The sequence below is a fragment of the Mesoplodon densirostris genome, chromosome 2, assembly GCF_025265405.1.
Source record: "Mesoplodon densirostris isolate mMesDen1 chromosome 2, mMesDen1 primary haplotype, whole genome shotgun sequence".
NCBI classification, from domain to species: Eukaryota; Metazoa; Chordata; class Mammalia; order Artiodactyla; family Ziphiidae; genus Mesoplodon; species Mesoplodon densirostris.
In genome coordinates, this window is record NC_082662.1 from 110,835,666 (window position 1) to 110,862,882 (window position 27,217).

At 40.0% G+C, this 27,217-nt stretch overlaps 1 protein-coding gene across 2 annotated transcripts in view; it reads left to right on the top strand.

The window, feature by feature from the left end:
- Positions 1–8,178: 8,178 nt before the first annotated feature.
- The window catches only part of RPRD2 (regulation of nuclear pre-mRNA domain containing 2), a 90,752-nt gene continuing 71,713 nt past the window's right edge, over positions 8,179–27,217 (top strand). For both annotated transcript variants that reach the window (XM_060090470.1, XM_060090471.1), the window contains exon 1: positions 8,179–9,381. In XM_060090470.1, the coding sequence (XP_059946453.1) occupies positions 9,177–9,381 (205 nt within the window). In that variant the 5' untranslated portion in view covers positions 8,179–9,176. The remainder of the gene's footprint in view (positions 9,382–27,217) is intronic.

Here is a 27,217-nt window from a genome sequence, read left to right on the forward strand (position 1 = left end):
GTTGGTATGATATTTTTCACACATTCAAAGGTATTGGAGTTTGGGTCTTCAGGTGATCTTTTCTCCAGACTTCTAGCAATTGCTGTGGAAAAAAAATTTTGTCATTGATATTTATGTATATATAAATGGATGAACGAATGGATGGATGATTGGATAATGGAAATTTCTGACCTCATCTTAGAGCAAGAATGATAAATACCGTTTTCCTGGAGCAGAGTGAAGAAGGAAAAGGTATTAAGTGGATAGGGGAGAGGGAATTTCCATCTCTTAACCTTCAGTGGATAGTCACAAGGTTGACAGATTACTTCTGGTCTTGGATGAGTAGTCTTAACAGGAAATTAGTTCCTCATATGGGTGAATATATGAGAATGTGTGTCGTGGGTGAAATGGACACAGAAGGAGAGTCCAAAGAGGATGTTATGGGTCAGTTTGTAAAAGGGAATAGGATTTGGGAATTTAGCCTATTTCTTCTCTTTACTAATTAAAGAAACCAATCCTTTTCTAAAAGACAATGTGTAATTTCTTTTTCCCACCCGCCCCCAAGAATCTGACAAGATGCAGTTCTGTTTAAGCATTTAGTGTTTCTGGTTTGATTTCAGGAGTATTTGGGTCAGAATAAATATCCATAGAAGTCCAAAATTCTTACCATAAATATCCTTCCATTTCATGTTGCCTGTTGAGGATGTATTGAGAATGGATTGAACATAGGAGCCATTAGAGTTCCTCCCTGCTAATTGGAGTTTACTAGGAAGTAGTGTCAGAATGAATACTTGACCAGAAGTTAAAACATTCTATGTTATCAAATTAACCCCTTTTAAAAAAATGTGGGGACTTCCCTGGCGGTCCAGTGATTAAGACTCCATGTTCCCAAGGCAGGGGTCACGGTTTGGATCGTTGGCTGGGGAACTAAGATCCCACATGCTACGTGGCATGGCCAAAAATAAATAAAATTTTTAAAAATTAAAAAGTTCACTGTTTCAGGCCCTAGTTAGAGTTCCAATTTTAAGGCAGTATTAGAGAGTGCTAGGATTAAAAAAGGTGGAAAGAGACAAGGGACTGCAAAAGGCCTTAAGGAAAAACTATACAACCTCTCTTTTAGAGATAAGCAAACTATAACCCAGACAGGTGACATTACTAATTCCTAGAGCAGGAAGAAATCTAAAAAAAGCCTATATCTGAGACTTAGGAGCTAGAGAATTGATATTTCGTGATTTAAGCAAATCCAGGGGAAAACTTAATTGTCAGAAGTAAGTGCTTTTGCTTTTATTAAAGGATTTATTACAAATATGCGTGTAAATAATTTATACACAACTTCAAAAATGTATTGTTTGCTGAAGACCTAAAAGGAGTCTTTTTTGCGGTACGCGGGCCTCACTGCAGAGGCCTCTCCTGTCGCGGAGCACAGGCTCCGGACGCACAAGCCCAGCTGCCATGGCTCACGGGCCTAGCCGCTCCGCGGTATGTGGGATCTTCCCAGTCCAGGGCACGAACCCGCGTCCCCTGTATCGGCAGGCGGACTCTCAATCACTGCGTCACCAGGGAAGCCCAGGAGTCTTTTTGTTCATTATAAAGTTAAGTAAGTTCCCTACATAAAAGAATGAGTTCCATTCCGAAAGCACGTTCATAAGTCCAATTTGTTCGTACATCCAACAAAACCCAACTCACACGATTGCTGTACTGTAATCGGTTTGTAATACTTTTCACACAGGAGTACATAACAAACATTTTGAATCTTACAGTACAGTACCTTGAAAAGTACAGTAGTACAGTACAACAGCTGGCATACAGGGGCATGTTTGCATCTTTGAAAGTTCTGAACTTGAAGGTTCGTCTGTAGGGGGCTTACTGTACCCATAATGAGACTTAATCCTTGTTTTAAGTCTTAACTCCCTGTGCTTCAGGGTGGTGGTGTTTTTTTAATTTATCTGATCCTATACTGTATTAAGCATTGTGCTCGATAAGCATTGCCTCCTTTATCAGAACAAATTTATGAGGAAAGTAGATTTTTTTTTTTTGCTGTACGCGGGCCTCTCACTGCTGTGGCCTCTCCCGTTGCGGAGCACAGGCTCCGGACACACAGGCTCCGCGGCCATGGCTCGCGGGCCCAGCCGCTCCGCGGCATGTGGGATCTTCCGGGATCGGGGCACGAACCCGTGTCCCCTGCATCGGCAGGCGGACTCTCAACCACTGCGCCACCATGGAAGCCCGAAAGTAGATTTTAGAGGTGAGAAATCTGAAGCTAAGAGTGAGTAAGTAATTTGCTCCAAGGTTATGGCTAGTAAGAGATGGAGTTTAATTTGAACCCAAGTTTGACTAGAACCCAAACTTAGTCCCTACACATGCTGCTTCATTTGTGAAATAGGTGGTAGGGACAGATGTGTTCTTTCAAATGAATGCTAGACTCAGAATAGTTCCTATCTTGGGATGCAGTTATCACTTAGAATACATTGTGAACTTTAGTAATTTCTTTCATAATCTCAAGTTATATGTATATCTTTAGTTAACCGCAGTTATTTGTCCTCTGTAGCGTTCTGGAGAGAACTTTAAAAGTCATTTGGAATTTATCATGGAGAATTAAGTGAGATGATCAAGGTAGATAATAGCTTTCTTTGTTAAAAAATGCAAATATAAAGTTACTGGACTGATTTGTCCTTCCTATTTGTGGCTTACCTTGATGAATTTCCAGAAATATCTTGAACAATGGCAATATCATTGTAATATAGATACCAAATAATTATTTTTGGATAAGACAATTCAGTCATAACTAACACTGTTTAGCAATCAGGGTGCTTTTGCATGTTATTCGATGCAATATTCTGTAGTTAAGATACATGTAATTTTATTCAGGGCAGAAAATGCTACTGTTCAAAAGATTCGATCCAGTTGGAATGATCAGGGAAGTTTGCCTGAAAGAGGCAATTTAAGATAGTTCTTGAAAGATAGGTAGAATTTTGGTAATAGAAGAGGATATTTTAGGCAGAATTAATTATAAATAGAAAATTACAGGATATATTTAAGGAAAAGGAACAGTTTGGAGCCCAAGGAACCTTGGAGGAAAGGCATTTGAGATAATACTGGGAAGTTAGATTGGAACCATTGTGGAGGGTCTTAAAAGTTAGGGCTTTTACTTAACTTGGTACATAACAAAGAAGAAGTTGTTTGGTTTTGTCTTTTGAGTAGGGGAAAACTAGGAGATTAGTCTGGTAATGTATATAAGCTGAAGAGATATACTAGGAAGCTGATGGTGATGCTGTTAATATGTAGAAAGGTGATGATAATCTTTAGGTAGAGGGCAAGGGGAATGAAAAGAAGGGAATTCATTCAAGAAATATCTAGGTAGAAGTCTACAAGATTTGATAACTAGTTGAAGGGGTAGAATCAAAGATAACTAGGATATCCAACTTGAATAAATCTGAATGCAGGTGATAAATTTAATCTTTGGGAGAGAATGAGCAGGAAAATGAGAGAAGGGCTAAAAATGGAACTTTGGCAAACACAAGGGGGTAAGAAAACTAGTAATGGGCAGAGAAAGGATCCATTTAGTGGGATCTGATTAATGATTGTATATTTAACAGAAGCAAAGGGAAATGAATTTTAAGAAAGATTTAAGTATAATAAATAATAGCTGACATTAACGTCATCAAGCCTTTACTAAGCCAGGCACTACTTTAAGCACTCTACACACATTAACTCATTTAATAATTATAGCACCACAGAGAGTAAATTGCCAATGGCAAGTGGCAGTAAAGTAAATTGCCACTCACAAGTAAATTGCCAACGGCAAGTGGCAGAGCCTGAATTTGAGCAGTCTGGTTCTAAGTGTCTTACTCTAAACCATTGCACTAACAGAAAAAGCTGAAGGCTGAGACTGTGAACAGTGCACTGGAATTCGCAATTAATAGATCTTTGATGCTTTTTAAGAGTGTGCTTCCTCAGCCCCTATTGCAGTGCCTACCTATTTCACTGAGAAAAGAGAAGCAATTGAAGAGAATTTCTGCACATTCTCACCAACAAATCTATCAACCTACCTGAATCTCTACCTAGATTCTACCTTCCTGTTACAAGAAAGGAACTGTCTATGGACCTATCACCTGATGCTATCCTCTCCCACTTACTCAAGGAAATCAGCCAGCAATTGCCCCATCTCTATCCTGTATCAACTGTAGCATCTGATAATAGCTACATTATTTCCCACCTTGGAAAAAAGAAATGACCTTTTGAACCCACATTTCCCTCCAGCTTCAGCTCCATTTCTCTGCTCCCATTTTATTTCTCGAAAGAGTTGTCTACACATGATAACTCCACATCTCCCATTCTCTCTAGAACCCCCTCCAATCACTTCACTTCCTGGAAACGGCCCTTGTCAAGACCACCAGTGACTACTGTGTTTGCCAGATTCAGTGGTTATCTCAGTCCTCAACTTATGCTACCTATGCAGCAACACCTGACACAATAACTCCCTCCTGCTTGACAAATATTCATTACATGGCTTTCAGAACATTACTTTCTGGGTTCTCCTTCGCTGGTCGTTCCTTTTCAATATCCTTTGAAACTTGCTCCTTATAGCCCAGTCCTTGGTCCTCTATTCTATCTACGCTCACTCACTTCTGGGCAACCTCATCCATCTCACGGCTTTAAGATCATCTATATACTGACAATTCTTAAACTGATGTTTCCTACCAAGAACTTTTTAATGAACTTTAGACTCACAATATCTGGTGCCATTTATGCCTCTGGTACCTCAAACTCAAGATGTTTAACTGAAATCCTGATTTCTACTCATTTCTCACAGGACTTCTCCTTCCCCTTTCCTCCCCTGGTCTGGCTGAGAAAATGGCAATCCATTCTCCGAGGGAGCAATATCACCCCACGTGGGGAAAAAGTTGGCTCTTGCAGGATGAAAAAGTCTTAGATATTACAATGCTTTGTCACCTTCCAAAGCTCAACTCTACCCAACAAAATCTTACTCCTTATTTAATTTCTATCATTTTCTTGGGTGTGACACAAGCAGCAATGACATTGAGTTCATGGAAGATACAAAAATTGTATGCAAAGTCAGTAAGCCCGCGCGCCAAAACTACTGAGCCCGTGTGCCTAGAGCCCGTGCTCCGCAACAAGAGAAGCCACTGCTATGAGAAGCCTGAGCACCACAACGAAGAGTAGCCCCTGCCTGCCGCAACTAGAGAAAGCCCACGCACAGCAACGAAGACCCAACGCAGCCAAAAATAAATAAATAAAATAAAGTTAAAAGTTCACTAAAATTTTTTAAGAAATTAATTTTTCAATTATTTTACTTCTGCTGGAAATATAACAGTTTTGAATGATTTTTTAAAAACTGATTCCCAGGCTTCCCTGGTGGTGCAGTGGTTAAGAATCCATCTGCCAAAGTAGGGGACATGGATTCGAGTCCTGGTCTGGGAAGATTCCACATGCCGCGGAGCAACTAAGCCCATGCACCACAACTACTGAGCCTGCGCTCTAGAGCCTGCGAGCCACAACTACTGAACCCGTGTGCCACAACTACTGAAGCCCGCATGCCTAGAGCCTGTGCTCTGCAATGAGAAGCCACCACGATGAGAAGCCCGCTCGCCGCAACTAGAGAAAGCCCGTGCGCAGCAACGAAGACCAAACGCAGCCAAAAATAAATAAATAAATAAAGTCTTTTAAAAAACCTGATTCCTTGGTGGTTAGGACTCAGCGCTTTCACTGCCATGGCCTGGGTTTGATCCCTGGTCAAGGAACTAAGATCCCACAAGCCGCATGGTGTGGCCAAAAAAAAAAAAAATCAAAAACTGATTTCACTGCTATCATGTATTTATATAAATTGTTAATTTACATATGTAATGCAGTGAATTACAATTTATATACATAAATTACATTAAAGTTTACTCAGCAAATACAGTTATAAAGTTAAATATTATTAGCATTAAAATTTTTTAAGTTTTGGGCTTCCCTGGTGGTGCAGTGGTTGAGAGTCTGCCTGCCGATGCAGGGGACACGGGTTCGTGCCCCGGTCAGGGAGGATCCCACGTGCCGCAGAGCGGCTGGGCCCATGGGCCGTGGCCGCTGAGCCTGTGCGTCCGGAGCCTGTGCTCCGCGACGGGAGAGGCCACAACAGTGAGAGGCCCGCGTACCGCAAAAAAAAAAAAAAAAAAAAAAAAAATTAAGTTTTGGGACTTCCCTGGTGGCGCAGTGGATAAGACTCCGTGCTCCCAATGCAGGGGGCCCAGGTTCTATCCCTGGTCAGGGAACTAGATCCCACATGCATGCTGCAACTAAGAGTTTGCATGCCACAACTAAGAAGCCTGCGAGCTGCAACTGACCTGGCGCAACCAAATAAATAAATATCAAAAAAAAAAGAAGAAGAATCCAATGGAAGAAAGACATCAAAAAATTTTTTTTAATTTTTAACAAAGATTTTAGTCACACTTAACTCTGCATTGAATAAAAAGTATACTTCATGCTTACTCTTGTATAAAGCACAAATATACAGACAGTACATAAACAGATATACAATATAACTGTGGCATTAACATTTCATGGGGGTTGGGGGAATAGGAAAAAATATCTAAGAAGAATCTTTAGGGTCAACAGCAATGGAAAAAAAGGCTGAGAAACACTGTTCTAGTTAATCATGTCAGAAACCTTGGTGTCATATTTGACTCTTTATTTTTTTCTTCTTCTCATATTCCCCTTAAATCCATGAGCAATCCTTTCGGCTCTACCTTCAAACTATATCCAGGATCTGACGCCACTTCTCTCTCTTTTTTTTTTTTTTTTGCCATGCTAGTAGAAGCCACCATCATTTCCTTGTCTGGATTACTCCAATAGCCTGAACTGGTGGCTCTGCAGTCAGTCTATTTTCAACATAGCAACCAGTGTAATCTTTTAAAAAGAATGCTATGTAACTTTTCCGCTTAAAACTGCTCTGCTTAAGTGTTCCCCACCTCAAAGTTAAAAGCCAAAGTCTTTACAGTGGCCTTCCAGGCCCTACATGAACTCTCTCCCTTCACCTCTCAGATCTCATATTCTATCACTTGTCCTCTTCTCTAGCCACAATGGCCTCCCTTGTCCTTCCTCTAATATATCAAGCCATTCCTGTTTTAGGTCCTTTACACTTGATGTTCCACCTGCCAGCATGTTTTTCTCCCCCTCCCCCATATTTGCTTGGTTACCTTGTGCTCAACATTCAGATCAAGTATCACTTCCTTCCAGAAGCCTTCCTTGATCACCAAACCACCATTCCCATTCCCTTAAGGACCACACACACAACCCCTCTCTTCATGCTACTTCATAGAACTTATTACTCCCTGACATGTATTTTTTATGGTCTCCTGCCAATAAGCCCCACAAGAAAGGGATTTTTGTCTATTTTGCTATGTTACTCTCCCACATCTAAAACTGTACTTGGCACAAGACGTTCAACAACTTTTTGTTGAATTAACAAATACTATACGTGAGCTTGACAAAACAGGTTCCCTGCCTCAGAAGACGTGAGTCTAGGGCTTCCCTGGTGGCGCAGTTGTTGAGAGTCCGCCTGCCAATGCAGGGGACACGGGTTCGTGCCCCGGTGCGGGAAGATCTCACATGCCGCGGAGCGGCTGGGCCTGTGAACCATGGCCGCTGAGCCTGCACGTCCGGAGTCTGTGCCCCGCAGCGGGAGAAGCCACAACAGTGAGAGGCCCGTGTACCGCAAAAAAAAAAAAAAAAAAAAAAAAAAAAGTGAGTCTCCTGGGAATACGTGAAAGAATTAAAATATAATAACTTCATGTGTTCAGTGGAACAGAGAAGTCTCCAAATCTGCCCAGAGAATTTACCTAGGCATATGCAGTTGCACGGTTAATCTAGGTTGTATTAATCAATGTAATAATAAATAGCTAAGGCTTTTGTAAACTATAATGTATTATGCAATTGTGAGACTGTATCATATCTGGCGAAGGTGAGATCACATCTTGCCTTTTATTGTTTCCGCGTCTCGAAAATTCTACGGGGAAAATTTTCGTTTCACTTCATTTACTTCCTCTTCCTATAATCCAAAAAGTCAAGTGGCTGTGAGTGTTAATGTCCCAGGGGAGTGTAAAAATTGTTTGGTCTGGGAGTCTGCGTAGTGAATGGCTCGAAGGAGCTGGCGCATGCGCATCCTCTGAGGCACTGCAAGATGGCTGCCAGCTACTTTGTGGCGCGTCGGTGCCGCAAGGAATTAGCAGCGGTGGCGGCGGCGGCAGCTGCAGGTGCCAGAAAATAACAGTGGCCACTGAGCGGTGGGAGTTTCTCGGCCCTGCTGTGTGAGCTGGACAGCCCCAAGAGAGACACCTCGCTAGGAAGCAAAACGCGGGGCGGAGCGGTGAAGCCCCTCCCCCAACCTCTCCTTAGTTTGACCAACTCCCTCTCCCACCCTTCTCTCCCCGTTTTTCCTCCCAGCCCGCTACGCGCTGGCCTGCTACGCAGGCGCACGAATAACCGAAGCGCCTCCTTAGCCCTTGGGGCTTGTGGGCTTCTGCGCGCGCTTCTCGTTCTTCTCCCTTGATTGGCCAGATTGCCCCGCCATCACAGCTCCCTCTGCTTTTTCTAGGTTGAGAAGGAAGCAGGGGGGCGGGGCCAAGCAGCGCGTGCGCGATAGTGTTGCTGTCCCTTTGCTGCTATTGCGTTGCAAAAAAAATCCTGACTAGGTAGCCTTGGGCCTTTCTGTGCTAGAGGATCTAAGGGAGCGAGAAAGATTTCTGCAACTGAAGGGGCAGTCGGGTAGTATTAACTTTAAGATATTCATGCCCGCTCTTAGAGGAGTGTGGGGAACGGCCTTAAGCGTTGAGAGCCGAAGAGTATAAAACCCTTAATTTCCGGGCCAGGCGTTTAGAAAGGCTTTGCAGGACCTGTTTTCTGCGCAATTCTTCCGTGATTACTGACTGGTTTAAACACAATCCCTTGAACAATTCCGATAAACCTTCGAAATCCGCAGCCCCTCTTTGCAGCGTGTAGGAGCTGCCAGCGTGCCCAGCAGCTGGTCCTCCCGTCCTACCTCCAGAAGAGCCTAGCGCGTGCACCGTCCCCACCCCCTGGCCTCCCTCCCCACCTGCGGCTTTCACGCACTCGCAGTGATTGTTTTGCCCGCTCCCGCCGCCGTCGCCGCGGCCGCCGCGGCCGCCAGAGGAGCAGCAGCGCTTGTGCAAACCGGGAAGATGGCGGCCGGCGGCGGCGGAGGCGGCAGTAAGGCCTCCTCCTCGTCGGCCTCTTCGGCAGGGGCTCTGGAGTCCTCGTTGGATCGAAAATTCCAGTCGGTAACTAACACCATGGAATCTATTCAAGGCTTGTCGTCTTGGTGTATAGAGAACAAGAAACACCACACTACTATCGTCTACCATTGGATGAAGTGGCTTCGGAGATGTGAGTGTTGGGGGGTGACTGGGGATGGAAGGAAATACTACCCGAAACGCTTAGGGTTTCCCTGTGGAGCCACTGCATTCGGTTGGGGTTGTTCATATTAAAGCTTCGACCAGAGTGTACCCAAACTCAGACCCTATTCCTAGCCAGGATTGTCCTGAACTGCAAGAGGCTCATCATTTCTTGGATTTTATAGCGACTGACTTGGTGTGACCTTGGGCCGTAGGGCCCGCATCTGTTGAGATTTACATGTTGTTTCAGAGCCTTGTAAGGTGATGTTGTTTTTACTGAACCTTCACAGAAATTGTCGCGTCCGTTTATTTCTTATAGGCCCTGACGTGTTATGATTTCTTGTTTTCCTGATGATAGACACGCTATGGTTTAAGCAGTAGTAAATGCACCTATTTCGCTGGAATATGTGGGACCATTCTATTTTCCACTGACCTAAAACTTGTGATGTGTAATAAGAAGGGCCTTACCTAGATGAAGAGGTAACGTGAGCTCCACATAGAGCTGAGGCGACCACCTGAGAGGTTTTTGTAGCTGTTTGCTGCAGTAAAATACAGGCTTCTTGAGACTGACCGGAAACAACCGTAGTCAGTATCGCCACTAACACCATAAAATGGAAAACATATCCGGCTACTTTTCAACCAGTTCAGATACCTTTTTAAAGAATAGGAATTGGTTTCGTAGGTAATCAAAACAAAGAATCAGGAAGTGTGCTTTTTGAATAGGTACTACTTTTTTACCCCAGTTAATTGCTTTTTTGTCTACATCGTGGAGTTTTTTTCACTTTGCTGCGTTACTGCAGAAAAGAGGTCTGTTCGACTGTCAGGAAGCATGGATTGTTTGCAGAAGATTTCAGATCTTTTAGGACAAAGTGTGGAGAAGTCATTTGTTGCTTCCTGCTGAGAAGAGAGGGTTGACCCTAAATCCATGTATATCTATTTGAATTTTAGGTCTGTTGTTGCTTCTTGTCTATGGCACGTCACCAGTGAGACCCATCATTCACTTATTCTTCTTATTCCACTTTTGCTATTGCCCCTATAGTGTTTTAATTTGTGTTTACTTTTAGGGAACAGATGGATAAAACTTACAAAGTCCTAGACCCCAAACTTCAAATCATTGGTGTATAAAGTTATTGTTGGGAGAGATGTTTTGTGGCTCTTTGAGCAATACATGCAGAAAGAGTTGTATAACCAAGGCAGGATTACCTATATTTACCAATAGCAGATCAAAGTTACTTTCTTTCCAAGAGGTAAAATTAGAACATACAATATCAAGTACCAGTCATTATCAAAGACTCACATAGTAAGTATCTACTATGTGTCCAGCCCTTTGTCATTTACAATATATCTAGTATCTCATTATACCTTAAACTAACCCTAAGAAGTAGATTTTTTAATAATTGATTTACAGATGTGGAAACTAAGCCTCAGAAATGTTAAGTAAGCTGCTTAAGTTTATACAGTAAAATGGTGGAGTTGGGATTTGATTCCACCATATCAGATGACAATGGCCACATTTAACTTTGTAAAGTAATGTTTTCATGATTATTCTTTAATGTTTTTGGTATACCAGTGGTAGCAAGCAGTGGTCAAGCCTGAGGACGTATTCTCCTTAAGCATATTTTTCTTCCTGTTTTAAAACATTTTTACTTTTTCTACCTTTGGGCTCTGGTGCTTTAACTGTATGGTTACATCATTTGCAAGGATAAGTTGGTCGCCATCCCTGCCTGTGGGATTACAAATGCAATTACAATATGTTTTTTCCAGTCAGCGATAACGAGATACACTGGAGCCAGAATTTTTCTGCCTCTACTTTTGATATTGTGCCTGAGCTTATTTCCCTTGTTGATATTTTAAGAGTGAAAAAAATGATTGCTCTAGGAAGACAGTACTTCACTTGAAGTGCATTATATATAGTTTGTATAGTTAAATGCTTTTGGCTTTCTGTAAACCTGATTTTTTTTTTTTTTTTTGGTCTGGTGGAATGCAACTTAACTTTCTAAAATGGTTAAGGATAATTTGTAGTTGTTTTATGTTTACATTGAGTGAACATCGTTTATCTTATTGTAAATAAAGCCTTTTGAGAGAAATATTCAGGAGATTGGTGTTAGAATTACTTTAGTTCGAGTTTGGTTTTTAAGTCAGCTTTAGGCAAATTTGTGAAATAGGTGTCTTTGGCATTCCCAGCCTTTCTGTCCATTTTCCTGATGCCACTTTTGCTTCTCCTTTTTTTCTTTGGCATCCATTATTTAGTAATTTATATTTAGACCTCAGTGGGAGTTTAAGTGACTATGTTAACTCTTCCTGAGATATTTTCATTTTTATCCTTTATTTCATAATGTGTAATAAGAGACTTTTGTTCACTTTAAAGGAAATAATTTAGGGAGTTCCCTGGTGGCCTAGCGGTTAGGATTCTGGGCTTTCACTGCCATGGCCCAGGTTCAATCCCTGGTCAGGGAACTGAGAGCCCGCAAGCTGCGCAGTATGGCCAAAAATAAATAAATAAAAATTAAAAAAACAATAAAGGAAATAACTTAGAGAAGGCAAGTAGTCTTCCTGAAGACACACTCCATGGTGGGTTCTACTGATTTTATTCAGACTTGTTTTAATTTGTTTGATTGAAGCTTCCATTACTATCATTTTTCAAAAGGGATCTTTCTGTAGCATAAAAAGATGTCATTTCTGTGCTTTAAAATCCTTCAGTGATATCCCATTGCAACAGGCTTAAAGGGTTAAACTTCTTTTTACTACAAGTAAAAGGTCTACAAGGTCCTACACCACCTGCCCTGCCTACTACCTCTCAGGCTTCTTCTAATCCTATCTTCCTATCATTTAGATCCAAGCTCAAATATTACCTCCTCAGAAAGGCCTTCCCTAATGGTCTTATTTCCAATGGTTCCTTCAGTTGCATTCTAACACATCACTTTATTTTCAGTATATGAAATTACTTTATTTATTTGTTTATATGCTTACTGTTTATTTTCTTCCACCAGATGACAGGGCTATGTCTTCTTTGCTGCTACATCCCCAAGCAACTAGAACAGTGTTTGGCACACAATAAGTAATCAGTAAATATTTGCCAATATTATTTTGTGAAATAGTTAATCAAGAACTTGAGTTGTTTTAATTTCTGTTTATCAGAAGGCAGCGTTTATAATTTAGTAAAAGAAATGATAGGTATGGTTGCTGGCAGTTTCAAAATATGTCTCTTATATGGGCTTGAAGTGCAATTTGACTAGACTGTCATTTCTGTATTTTGTTCATCCGTCCCATTTTTAATGTAACATGGAAATAAGTATGGAAAAATAGAAAAACACAGACTTTAGAAATAGACCTAGGTTCAAATCTTAATTCCATCAGTTAATACCTGGGCACAGTACTTAAATTGTGAGTCTCAATTTCTGATCTGTGAGTAGAGATAATTATCTCTCATAGGCTTGTTGTCTGGATTTAAGAAGATAATGCACGTATTTTAGTATAGGTCCTAGCACATACATATATGTTCAGATTATTTATTATGGTGGCAACGATGATGTAGATAGTCTTAAGGTCCTGACTATTCGAAATAATTACTTTGTTTTGGGAACAGTGCTGGAAATTACATTCCCAGTCAGGGGGAGATGATTTGAACCAGGCTTTCTGTAGTGAATTAGCAAGTTCTCTGAAGAACTAGTAGGACAGAATGGAACATACTGTGTTCATGATATCTCCAAGTTGTTTTGCTTCTAACCATTGAATGGGTTGGTCTATTTTAGAAGGTGTATGAGAATTGAAATGAGTTTTTGAAGAAAAGGGGGTTATAGGAAAGTAGAATCATTTGTAGAGCAGAAAAGCTGTTAAGGTTTCCCTTCAGCTGTTTTTGGTACGAACTTTAAGTATGTACAAGATTAGAAAAGTAATAACACTCCTGCCACCACTGATCACCCCACTTCAGTAGTTATTATTATTTTTTTAAATTAATCAATTAATTTATTTTTGGCTGTGTTGGGTCTTAATTGCCGTGCCCGGGCTTTGTCTAGTTGTGGCGATCGGCGGCTACTCTTCGTTGCGGTGCGCCGGCTTCTCATTGCGGTGGCTTCTCTTGTTGCGGAGCACGGGCTCTAGGCGCGCGGGCTTCAGTTGTGGCTCGTGGGCTCCTCTTCGTTGCGGTGCGCCGGCTCCTCATTGCGGTGGCTTCTCTTGTTGCGGAGCACAGGCTCTAGGTGCGCGGGCTTCAGTTGTGGCTCGTGGGCTGTAGAGCGCAGGCTCAGTAGTTGTGGCCCATGGGCTTAGTTGCTCCACAGCATGTGGGACCTTCCCAGAACAGGGCTCGAACCCGTGTCCCCTGCATTGGGCAGGTGGATTCTTAACCACTGCGCCACCAGGGAAGTCCCAGTAGTTATTTTCATGGCCGATCTTTTTTCTTCTGTCCCCTTTACTTTCCCTTCTCCTCCTCCTCATTTGAAGCAAATCTCAGTACAATCTGGTATTTTCTCCACAAGAGAAACTGTTATATAAACATGGACTGTCCCCAAAAAAACCTCTTAATACAGGATTAATTTGTTACAGAGAATTCGAAAAGTGCAATTTACTATTTTTGATGTATGGCAGTGGTTTCTCAGATCCTTGAATGGACCGTGAAGATGGTAATAATTTTCTAGCTAACTTTTTATCAAGTGCATATTATGTGCCAGGCACTGTTCCAAGCATTTTACACTTATTAATTCATTCAGTCTTCATAATTCTTTGAAGTAGGTATTGTTATGATCCCCACTTTACAGATGGGAAAACAGAGGCACTGAGAGGTTGAGTAACTTTCCCATGGTTAGAGAGCTAATAAGTGGTGGATCCAGGATTCAACCCAGGCATTCTTGATTTAGAGCATACACTCTTAGGCACTGTACTATGCAGCCTTTCCTATTCATAAAATATTTTCTACAATATTAGGCCATGCAGATTAACTAGAATGTCTAGATTTTGAAGCTTTGTGGGTATTTTTGTTTTTATTTTTGCTTTCTGTGGGAAAACTGATTATCTTGTATAGATTTGAAGTTCTGATAGTCATTTATAATTTAAAAAAAGGGAAAACAAGTTGAACATGTTAGTTACTAAAGTTGTTTACTTGATAAAAATCTCTAAATGTTAGGTTTTAGATTAAATAATAGAAGAATCTTTTTTGGTGGCAAAAAGTTTGGGGTACCACACTGGTACCTCCATTGGTCAGTGGAGAGTGAAGTCTATAATCCTGTATTTGATATTGCACAAATCTGAGGGTCTGAAACTATTTTTTGCAGCTCTGGTATCTGAAACGTAGCTATTCCTTTAACCATTTACTTTGCTTGTAATTCATCCTTTGTAGCAGATATGTTGGCTACACATAGAGTATAACAGTACTGCCGTAGCTTTTTAATCACATATCCCATGTATACAAATATAGGTGGACTAGGTACACATTCTTACTTTAAGTTCCAAGATGAATTTTGCTTATAAATCCCTAGTTTACATTCAGTTCTTTTAACAAATATTTATTGAATACCTACTGTGCCAGGCACTGGGGACACAAGCAGGTGAATAAAATGGAGGAAAATTTTGTCCTCTCAGAGCCTATACTGTCAGAAGAGGAGACAAGCAACAAACAAACAAAATATTAAATATATTAGAAGGTAAAAATATTAGGAGTGCTAAAGAGAAATATAAAGCAGGGAAGGGGAATACAGAGTGTTACAAGAGTTTGCAGTTTTAAATTAGGTGCTAAGGGAAGGCCTCACTGAGAATGTGACATTTGAGCAGGAAGGTAAGGTATAGGCGATATAGATAAGAGAGTGTGAGAGGAGAATGTTCCAAGACAAAGAGAACAGAAAAATACAAAGGTCTTGAGGTTAGAGTGTGCCTGGTGAGTTGAAGGAACAATAAGAAAGCTTTTGTGGCTGGAATGGAGTAGTGAAAGTAAGGATTAGCAGATGAACTCAGAGATTATGGTGGGTGATATGGCAGGAGGGGCAGATCACAAAGAATTTTCTTGGCATTCTTGGACTTTTATTTTGAATGAGATGGGGCAGAGGAGTGATGCGAACCGATTTCTCTTTTTAAAAGATCATTCTAGGGCCTCCCTGGTGGCGCAGTGGTTAAGAGTCCGCCTGCCGATGCAGGGGATACGGGTTCGTGCCCCGGTCTGGGAGGATCCCATATGCCGCGGAGTGGCTGGGCCCGTGAGCCATGGCCGCTGGGCCTGCGCATCCGGAGCCTGTGCTCCGCAACGGGAGAGGCCACAACAGTGAGAGGCCCGCATACCGCAAAAAGAAAAAAAAAAAAAAAAAAAAATCATTCTAGTTGCCGCAGAAATAGGGATGCCAGTAGGTGGCTATTGAAGTAATCCTGGGATAAAATATTGGTGGTTTGGACAAGCTTTATAAGAAGTAATTTAATTCTAGACCTGTTTTGAAGGTAGATTCAAACGGCTTTCTAGATGAATTAAATGTGGGGTAAGAGAGGAGAGTTATCAAGAATGACTCTGGGTTTTTTTTGGCTGAGTGACTAGAAAGAGTTGACATTTATTGACAAACTTCACTCATTTAAAGTGTGCAAGTCATTTGTTTTAGTATATTCACAAAGTTGTGCGACAGTCACCACAGGGTATCTGCTTAGTATGTAAATTGTCTTTAGAGCCATCAGCCTGGAAGAGATGTACTAGGAAGTAAGTGTAGATAGAGAAGTAAGTGTAGTAAGACAGAGTAATAAATATAGATAGAGAAGAGGTCCAGAGAGAAGGCTCTGGGGCATTCTAGTATTTCAGATACCTCTTTCTACTTACTTGGTCTAATGTGTTATTGTGTGTGGTTCTTTCTGAGGTTCAAGGTAAACTTTCAGCTCCCCAAAGAAGTAATAAATCTATTTTGATCTCTAGCATATTTCTGCTCTTGGTTTAGGTTTAATGGCACTTCTGGATTAGTTAGGCATTAGGTCTGTTATAATTCCCAGTTGTAAAATTATTGCACAATCAATCTTCTCTCTGCCCTTTGGATGCCTAGGTCACCTTTTCTTCCATCCATTGCCCTAGGTTCATAGAGATGTTGATAGTTTCCATGTTTTCTGACAGTGTTTCAAAACATGAGCTACCATGATTATTACATGTGATTATTATAATGGTGTATACTGAATGAACCTTTTTATGTGTATTATGAAACTTTACAAGCAGTTGTTATATTCTTCATTTAGCTGCTTTGTCTCTCAAATGCAGAAAGGTTGTATTATATACATGGCCTTAGGTGGATTTAAAGCAATATGTAAAACATACTTTTGCTGTACATCCCATTGTAAGCTAAATGTTAAATTATATAGCAAATAAACATTCCCATAAATCAAAGTGTGAAAAAGTATTGACAAACTTCAAGTGATTTTGTGGTGTGGAAATTACTAATATTAACATTTCCTTAAACAGGCCACCCCAAAATTACAGTTCTGTTGGTAGAGAAGGGGTGAGTGTATGTATGTGTGTAATTTCTTAGAGAGTGAAGACTTCTGATTTTATTCTTAGTGATTTGGCTTCCTGCCTTTCATAAACTAATAAATAGTAGATGCATCCAAACTCCCTTTTCTCCTAAGCTTTTGTCATTCAGTTATGACCTTTTAAAATTTATTTATTTATTTATTTATTTTTACTTATTTTTATTTTTATTTTTATTTTTTGCGGTATGCGGGCCTCTCACTGCCGTGGCCTCTCCCGTTGCGGAGCACAGGCTCCGGACGCGCAGGCTCAGCGGCCATGGCCCACGGGCCCAGCCGCTCCGCGGCATGCAGGACCCCCCCGGACCGGGGCACGAACCCGTGTCCCCCGCATCGGCAGGCGGACTCCCAACCACTGCGCCACCAGGGAAGCCCTATTTATTTTTTAATTAATTAATTATTTTAACCCCCCTGGCATCAGTCATGGACAGAGAAAGCCACAATTCCAAGATCCCTGGTCTCCGGATTCAAGGTACAACTGGCAATAGCCTCTGTCCACCAGGCAGGTGATGGAAACCAATTTGCAAGTGTGAAGCTAGGTGGGAAGATAAGGAGGGGGCTGAAGGGGCTGTGAGGCTCCTTTTTTTAAAAAAATAATTTTTTGGCTGCGTCGGGTCTCTGTTGCTGCGCGTGGGCCCCCTTCACCTGCGACGAGCTGGGGCCACTCCTTGCTGTGAGCCGGCTTCTCATTGCGGTGGCTTCTCTTGTTGCGGAGCACAGGCTCCAGGCACACGGGCCTCAGCAGTTGTGGCTCGCGGGCTCCAGAGCGCAGGCTCAGTAGTTGTGGTGCACAGACCCAGTTGCTTGGCGGCATGTGGGATCCTTCAGGACCAGGGCTCGAAGCCATGTCCCCTGCACTGGCAGGCGGATTCTCAACCACTGCGCCACCAGGGAAGCCCAAGTTATGATCTTTTTTTTTTAATCTTTTTTTTTTTCCACTTTTCCCAAGTGTTTAGTGTTCTACAGCAGTACTTTAAAATATTTTGGGTTAGTTGTTTTAAAATTTCATCTGAGAACTAAGACTACATGAGGTTTTTTAATGTGTAAAAGGAGCTCAGAGACCCTAGTAAAAAAAATTACTTAACACTTGCACAAACCACCTTGACTGAGTTTCTCATCTGTTTGTCAAGGCACAAAAGGGAGTTGGTGCTTTGTAGTGCTTTTGATTTCACAGCATCCACAGATTTTAGTTATAGAACACTGGGGAGATGCACATCTTGTGGAGAAGTAGTAGAACCTAGTCACTCCTTTTGGAAAAAGGCAACAATTCCATTTGTGCTTTAGAACATTAAAGTCTTTCTGGCTAAGATAAAGATAGTCTAAAAAAAAACTCATTGTTTTTCTTGTTCTCTTAGAAACATTGAAATAGAGGCTGTTTGATGAAAGAAATAAAATGTTTAATACGCTGGGTTTAAATTTCGGTTGCAGCCTTTTATCTTTCTCTCATCTCTCTTCCTTCACTTCACTTGCTTGTGATTAGTTTCACTTACTTTCACCCTATGGTTCTTTGGTACCCACCAGAGGTGGCTGGGGGGAGAAAGGAGATTGATTATTTCCTTTAGTGAAAGTTTCACTGTTAGAAGGGAAAAGATTTTTTAATGTTAGGCATTATAACTTACCATTTTTAATTTAAAAAAGACCCGAATGGACCCTGTGCTGTTTTTGTGTTCCCTTTACTGTCATTATAGTTTTTAAATGGTAGCATAACGCATTATTTTAAAATGGTGATCTCTGTCCAAGAGGCAGTATTACTTGAGTTATTAACGTTTCTTTTATAGTGTATTCCTATGTCCAAAGATACAGAATTCAGAAAATTAATTTAGGAATATTGGGTGCTTACTCTATGTAAAACTTTATGTTAGGTCGCTCACTGAAAGAGATGGAATTATTAGGAACTTAACGTTTCGTAACTAAGATAAGAATTGAACAAAAATAACTTGTTCTGGGGAGTATGATAATATGAGTTTTTATATGCTGTACCAGTTTCGAAGAGTTATCACTTTTTGGTTGGAGTGAAGTTATCATTCACTGAGCACCCTTACTAGGTATCAAACATACATATATATATATTCCTATAATCCTAACATAAGCTCTGCAAGGTAGGAGTTATCCCCACTTAAAATTCTTATAAACCGAGACTTAGGGAAGTCAATTGATTATTTTGAGGAAATTGTCAGACCATTTTTATAGTATAGGAAAGGGAAACTACCTGGTTTCAGGGTGGCTAAGCATAAGCTTAATTTTTTTTCCCCCCTTGGTTTTGTTCTCTGAAGGCAGAAGGTGAGAGTGAGTGGGAGAAATACAAGAAATACGGTGGATTCAAAGCCTGAGTTGCTTACAAGTACTTTGTTATTATTTAACAATGTTCTTTATTAAATTTCCAATCATTAATACAGTTAACTTCACAAACATTATCACTAATAGATTTAGTAATAAATAGTTAACATTTCCTGAGTTCTTATCATGTGATCTCATATAATATAACAATTCATGAGGTATTGATATTATGTAATTTTTATTACTTAGTAAGGCTATTAGTGATATATATGTAAAATTACGTTGGTGAAGGGAAAATAAAATGTATAGATGATATAACTGAAGCACTTGAAGGCTCAGTGAGGTAAAATTAATTGTTCAAGTTTCATAGCTAGTAAACAGTAGAGCCAGAATTAAAATCTAAGCAGTCTTGACTCCAGAGCCTACTCTCTACCTTTGTGCTAGACTGCATTCCACTTCTTTCAAAGTCTGTTGGTATTTTGTAGTGTTCCATGGTGTGGTATATATAGTATAATGGTTCCCAAACAGCCCTTGTGCCTGTTTTTTCCCAGCTTTTTTATATATTACTGACATGTTAACATTGTGTAAGTTGTGATGATTAGATACATATATAAATTGCAAAATGATTACCACAAGATGTACTCTTTTAGTAACTTTCAAGTATATAATGCCATATTGTCAACTATAGTCACCATGTTGTATGTTAGATCCCCAGAACTTATTCATCTTATAACTGCAAGTTTGTACCCTTTGACCAGCGTCTTCCCATTCCCCCACTCCCCGGCTCCTGACAACCACCATCCTACTCTCTGTTTCTATGAGTTCTGTGCCTGTCTATTTTGATGATTTCACTAAGCTGCAGAGGTGAAAAAAATTCATTAATTCGTATATAGCAATAGACTGAATATAGAAGCAGATATGAGAATTTAGCTGTCTTCTGTTAAGCCAAACATTAGATTTTCAAGAATGTAAAACAGTGCTACTCTCCTCACTAAATTTTTTCTCTTGCAAATATAGTTATTTTTAATAAAATATGTATAACTGAATTAACTGAATGGTTTTACTATTTTTAATGAATTAATAGATATTTTAAAATTCTTAGTTTTAATTTATTATACAGTAAAGAGCATAGATATAACTAACCCACATAAGCAAAAGCTCTTCGGGGTCTTCAGTAATTTTTAGGAGGGTAAAGGTATCCTGAAACCAAAAGGTTTGAGAATTCACTGACTTACTGATATGTTGTAGAATGACCTTTATCAAGTTTCTGCAACATACACATCCACTGTCTCTCATCTTAATACTGTGTATTGCCCAGGGGTTACCAGATGTTATTTTATAACCATTTAATTACTGTTTTTTAATTTGTGAGATCATAAGTTTGATAACTTCTTATTTTGCCAAATAAGGATGTAAAATACACTACCATTTATATTATCACTATCTTTTTTTTTTTTTTTTTTTTTTTGCGGTACGCGGGCCTCTCACTGTTGTGGCCTCTCCCGTTGTGGAGCACAGGCTCCGGACCCGCAGGCTCAGCCGCTCTGCGGCATGTAGGATCCTCCCGGACCGGGGCACGAACCCGCGTCCCCTGCATCGGCAGGCGGACTCTCAACCACTGCGCCACCAGGGAAGCCTTATCACTATCATTTTATAAATTACCACTTTATATGAAAAATTTGCCTTAATGTCCTTGTCTTTCAGGTCTTAGCTCAAATGTCATCTCCTTAGAGGTTGATCCCTATCATCCTAGCCAAAGAGCCTACCCCCCTTTGCTCCTACCTGTCATTCTCTTATTTCATCACCCTATTTTATTTTCTTTATATACCTTTTCCCATTATAAAATATTACCTTATTTATTTGTTTATTTACTGAGATGCATGTCCCCTCTCACCCCCAACTAGAATGTAAGCCCATCACAACAGGGACTTTGTTTTGCCCACCACTACATCCTCAGCACCTTGAAGATGGTGTAGAACATAGAAAGTGCTTAATTAATGACTTTCTTATATATGACCACAAAGCACACTTCGAGAATTGTTGCTATAGAGGTTTTACATGGTTTTGTTTACATAGATTTACATATGTAGGGGGATATACAATATTGTATAGTGGTTAATTGGCAAAGTACATGGCTTTGGACTCCAATAGGCATTATAATTATTACTTAACCTCTTAAAGCCTTTAAATAGGGATAATAATAATACAACACACCTTATGTGATTGTTGGTGGTATTAAAAAAGATAATTCAGGGCTTCCCTGGTGGCGCAGTGGTTGAGAGTCCGCCTGCCAATGCAGGGGACACAGGTTCGTGCCCTGGTCCGGGAAGATCCCACATGCTGCGGAGCGGCTGGGCCCGTGAGCCATGGCCACTGAGCCTGCGCGTCCGGAGCCTGTGCTCCGCAACAGGAGAGGCCACGACAGTGAGAGGCCCGCGTACCGCCAAAAAAAAAAAAAAAGAAAGAAAGATAATTCATATAAAGTGCTTTGCAAACTACCTGACATTTAGAAAGCTCAGCACTGTACAACAGAAATTAACACAACATTGTAAATCAACTACACTTCATAAAATATACATACATACATATATATATATATATAAAGAAAGCTCAGCAAATGGTAACTGTTGTTGTTTTTAAATGCAATTATGGTATGTATTTTTATTACACCGTGTTTCATGCAGACCTGTGTGCTTAAGCTTTAAATTCTTCCAGTTAATCCTGCATACCCTAGGTGAAATTTTAAGGTTAATAATCCAAAGGAATGAACACAGATTTTTTTAGGCCTTTTTATTTTATTTTATTTTTTATTTTTATTTATTTATTTTTTTGGTTTGTGGGCCTCTCACTGTTGTGGCCTCTCTCGTTGCGGAGCACAGGCTCCGGACACGCAGGCTCAGTGGCCATGGCTCACAGGCCCAGCCGCTCCGCGGCATGTGGGATCCTCCCGGACCGGGGCAGGAATCCGTGTCCCCTGCATCCGTGTTCCCTGCATCGGCAGGCGGACTCTCAACCACTGTGCCACCAGGGAAGCCCTAGGCCTTTTTATTAATACTAGAGAATGCCTGGAAAACACACTAATTTTGAAATTATTTACCTATTTTGAGTATTTCAAGTACCTATTTGTATAACAACATCTTGCAGTTCTAGAAGTTCATAGAATTTAAGAATCTTTCATATATTTTTATAGCCGTTGTGCTAATATGAAAATGCATCTCAAAGAAGGATTTCACAGGGACAGCAATATCTTTAGTGCTGATGGATTTTTAAAAATAACCTATCAAAAACAAGGGGTTTATAAAAATTTGAGTTGGAATAATAAAGACCAAATATTAATCATATTTTCATTTAAAATTTTAAATTTGAAATTAAAGATTTTTTTAAAAGAAAATTTCATTTCAAGACACATTTTGGAAGATCAATTCACTTTGTTTTAAAAGTCTTTAAAAACCTGATAATAGAAAAGTGAACAGCTTTTGAAATCCATTTATAGGTCATCCTTACACATATATACTGTGTTTAGTATAAACTAGGATAAGAATTTATTTCTATTCTCCTATTCATTCTTATCCTCAGATTGCCATGTACAGTACATATGTATAAACTGATAAATGTGGATAAGATACAGAGAAAATAAAACATAGCAATAAACAAAAAATACAGTATGAATTTGACTTTGTACAACAGCATTTTCTAGAAAGTGGTGATGTTTAGTTTAGGTTGTCACTGTCAAAGCTTAGGTACTATGAAGTTAAAGTTAAACCTGTTTCATGCTGCTAGACTTTAGTACCTTTAATAAAATGCTTCATAAATTTCCAGAAGGAGTGGGGGATAGGCTATTCAGTATTTTCCAAACTTATTTGACCATGGAGTTCCTTTCTTTTCTAGCCATCTCATGTGATTACTGTTCCATGGAACACACATTGGGAAGCTTTGTTACGGATGTTTTTCTAGGAAACCCCCAATTAAAGAGCAAAGAGAACCAGTTTATATTTGTGTGTAGTAAGAAAGGCTTCACGGAGGAAACAGTTGTTCAAAAAATATGTGAAGCAGGTGAAAGAAGGCATCTCAAATACAAACAAAGGTGTAAAAGAATCAGAAGCAGAGAGTGAACAATCAGAAGTACACATAGACAAGTGAGGGTGGAAAAGACAAAGAGAAGCAATAAAAGCCATGATTTTTAAGACATGGTGGGGAGGGAAGGTATGTTGAAAACAAAGTAACTGTGTATAGGCACAAAAGCTACAATAGATAGTGATTGTAACACTGGACCAAAATTACTTTTTTGTAATACTGATATTAGTATATTTTCGGATTTATTCAAAGCTTTTAGAATTCAAAAATTGAAGTTAAGTCTGTGAGCCCAGATTTTTAATGTATTTCATATTTTAAAACATCAAGTAAAAATGTAAATTTATAAAAACATAAATATTAAACATAGATTATCATTGTAATGTAAATCATCAGCTGCTCCTGGTTTTGCTGCTTCCTTTGACTTTGGTCTTTTTGTCTGAGGTACCTTTATAATTGCTTTGTGTGATGTAGCTGGTTGGGTTGGACTTTAGTATCTTCTTGCCATATTTAACTCCCCTGACCAGTGCTTTCGGAACCACCTGTCTATGTTCAGTAGTTCAGAATTGCCAAAGTTTTGACTTCTTTCTTGGCCAACTTGGGAAACGTTTCCCTAATGAAGTTTAAATCCTTTCTTTTCCCTAGGAGAGATTCTTTGTTACGGAAGGTTCTTTCCCTCAGGTTCAGACTCTCCCTATAAGTGGGCCGTGACAAGGGTAGAGGGGGGTGAGTCAGGGGAGTTTCCTGAACTGCATAGTAAGTAGGGTAAGGAGTTTGTGGTGAAAGTGAGAGGAATGGGGGTGGGTGAGTAGGTAGGAAAGAGATAAAGACAACCAAGGACGACGAATGAACTGCTTTTGTATTATGCCAACAAAAATATTGTATTTTGGTCTTTAAAATAGCAATACCTGAAACTGATATTACAGTTTCCAAAAATAAATGATAATATGTTTGGGGGAAATGTTCAGGAGCCACTATAATAATCTAACCAAATGACAAAGATTTGAAAGAATATAAGTGGTAGTGGAGAGGACAGATAAGATCTAAGAGGTATTTAGAAAGTAGAATTTGACAGAACTTGCTGACCAGTTGGATGTACGGGATGAAGTTAGAGGAAAGCTTGGAAGATGGATCCTGTGGATTCTGTCTTGGGTGACAGGAAATTTGGGAGGAAATAGGTGATAAAAGCAGGCTTGCACACATGGAGTTGCAGTGTCTGGAGGGCATCTGAGACAAATTGTTTAATAGATAATTAACCATTTTGATAGTGTTTATAATCCTAATATTGGCTAATATTTATTGACAGTTATATACTTGATGCAATTCTAGGAGTTTTTGTGCATTTTGTCATGTAATCTTGAGAAAAACCTTTGAATAAGTAGGTACTATTATTTCATTGTATAGATGAGAAAAGCATCTCATTGTATAGATGAGAAAAGGTCATGCAGTTGGAAATAGGGGCTGGGCTTTGAAACTAGTTCTGACTAACTTAAATATGTTCATAACTACTATATTGTATTTGGGAGGGAGCTTTGGACTAGAGATGGAGACTTGGGAATTGTAATCATATTGGTAGTAGTTAATGAATGAGCACTTCAAGGGACACAGTATTTTAAGTGAGAAGAGAAAAGAACCAGTGAAAGAACTTGGGAAACACCAGAGTTTCAGAAGAAAAGGTGTCCTAGGTAGAGGAGAAGATCAGAGCAAAGTAATTTCTCAGAAATTAAGGGAAGAGAAAGTTTGCCAGTGGAGTTTCCAAGGAACATGGGTCTGGGAAAAGGCATGATTGCACTGGGGAGAAGGGTGAATAGGACAATTTCTGTTTCTGATGATATGACAGACTAGACATTTTGCAGAGAGACTATATATTTTTTGCCCTAATAAATAACTAAATCCTGCAGAAATTGTAACAAACATAACTTTTAAAAATAAACTTTATTCTAGAATAGCTTTAGGTTTACAGAGAAGTTGCAAAGATGGTATAGAGGGTTCTAGTATACCCTGCACCCAGTTTCCCCTGTTGTTAACATCTGACATTGGTATATGGTACATTTGTTACAGCTAATGAACCAATACTGATAGGTCATTATTAACTAGAGTCCATACTTTATTTGTGGATTTCCTTAGTTTTTGCCAAATGTCTTTTTCTGTCCCAAAATCCCATCCAAAATTCCACATTACATTTAGTCATCATGTCACTTCAGGCTTCTTTAGACTGTAACCGTTTTGAGGAGTATTGATCAGGTATTTTGTAGAATGTCCCTCCATATGGATTTGTCTGGGGAATTCCCTGGTGGTCTAGTGGTTAGGACTCCGTGCTTCCACTGCAAGAGGGCCTGAGTTTGATCCCTGGTTGGGGAACTAAGATCCCTCAAGCTGCTAGGCGCGGCCCAAATGAATAAACAAAAATATACGTTTGTCTGATACATATATTTTTTCATGATTAACTGGGGCTATAGGTTCTTGGAAAGAACACAGGAAAAGTGCCATTTGCATCACATCACGTCAAGAGTATCCTGTCAACATGACTTATCACTGATGATGCTAACCTTGATCACCTGGCTGAGGCAGTATTTATCAGGTTTCTTCACTGTAAAATCACTGTCTCCCCCCACCCCCTTATCAAACTATACACTTTGGAAAGAAGTCACTATGCACAGTACACACTTAAGGAGTGCAGAGTTGATGTTCCACCTCCTTGAGGGGGCAGTATCTTTGTGTATGGAAGGTTACAAGCTTAATTTTTAATGCGTTACTGAGTGTGCTAAAAAAAAGTTAGGGTGCTCTCTAAGGGTCTGTTCTCACAAAAGTGAAGAGTCAGCTGAAGCAGGAACAATGAGCTGTGAGCAAACAGAAAAGGCAAGGTTGCTCTCCAAGGCAAATGCCCATGTTAGCACTAATGGGAAACTAAGCCTTTGGCCCACAGCAAAGTGGAAGAACCCTCTGAGAATGATCCTAAATTGGACCAAGGTCAGTACTACCCTGACTCTGCCATAGCACTTGCAAGTACACTTTGAGAGAAAGCTTTTTCTGGTTAGGCTCTTTGAATTCCCACAGATAAAATTCAACAGAGAATTACCAAACACAAGGAAATAAGTCACTTTGAGTGAGATTTGGTAGAAACAAACCCCTAAAGACTTAAACCATTAATGATAAGATACAAAATATAAAATAATTATGTATAAAATGTTTAAATTAATAGAAGGGGCTGCTGTTTGTTGCGGTGTGTGGGCTTCTCATCACAGTGGCTTCTCTTATTGTGAAGTGTGGGCTCTAGGTGCACGGGCTTCAGTAGTTGTGGCATGCAGGCTCAGTAGTTGCGACACGCGGGCCCTAGAGTGTGCGGGCTTCTGTAGTTGCAGCGCACAGGCTCAGTAGCTGTGGCTTGGAGGCTGTAGAGCGCAGGCTCAGTAGTTGTGGCGTACATACAGGCTTTGTTGCTCCGCAGCATGTGGGATCTTCCCGGACCAGGGATTGAACCCGTGTCCCCTGCATTGGCAGGCGGATTCTTAACCACTGCACCACCAGGGAAGTCCCCCAAACAGCATTTTAAAATTAAGACGTGTACATTGTTTTTTTTTTTAGACATAATGCTATTGCACACTTAATAGACTACAGTATAGTGTAAACATAACTTTTACATGCACTGGGAAACCAGAAAATTCATGTGACTCACTTTATTTCTATATTTGGAACTTTATTGTGGTGGTCTGGAACCGAACCCGCGATATCTCTGAAGTATGCCTGAACTGAAAGGAAAATTTACCAGCTTTGTTATCCTAGTGAGAGTTAAAATGTAGCTGTTAATTACTGGTAGTTTAAGCAGATACAAACTATGTAAAAATATAGAGAATTTATAGTATACTACCATATCTGATTTAACTGACTCACATATGGAGAACCCTGTGCTCTAAAATTAGAAAATGTGCATTCTTTTTTGAACAAACAAGGAATATTTAAACCAATTAGTGATGTGTACTGGCCCCTAATGCAAGATTAGT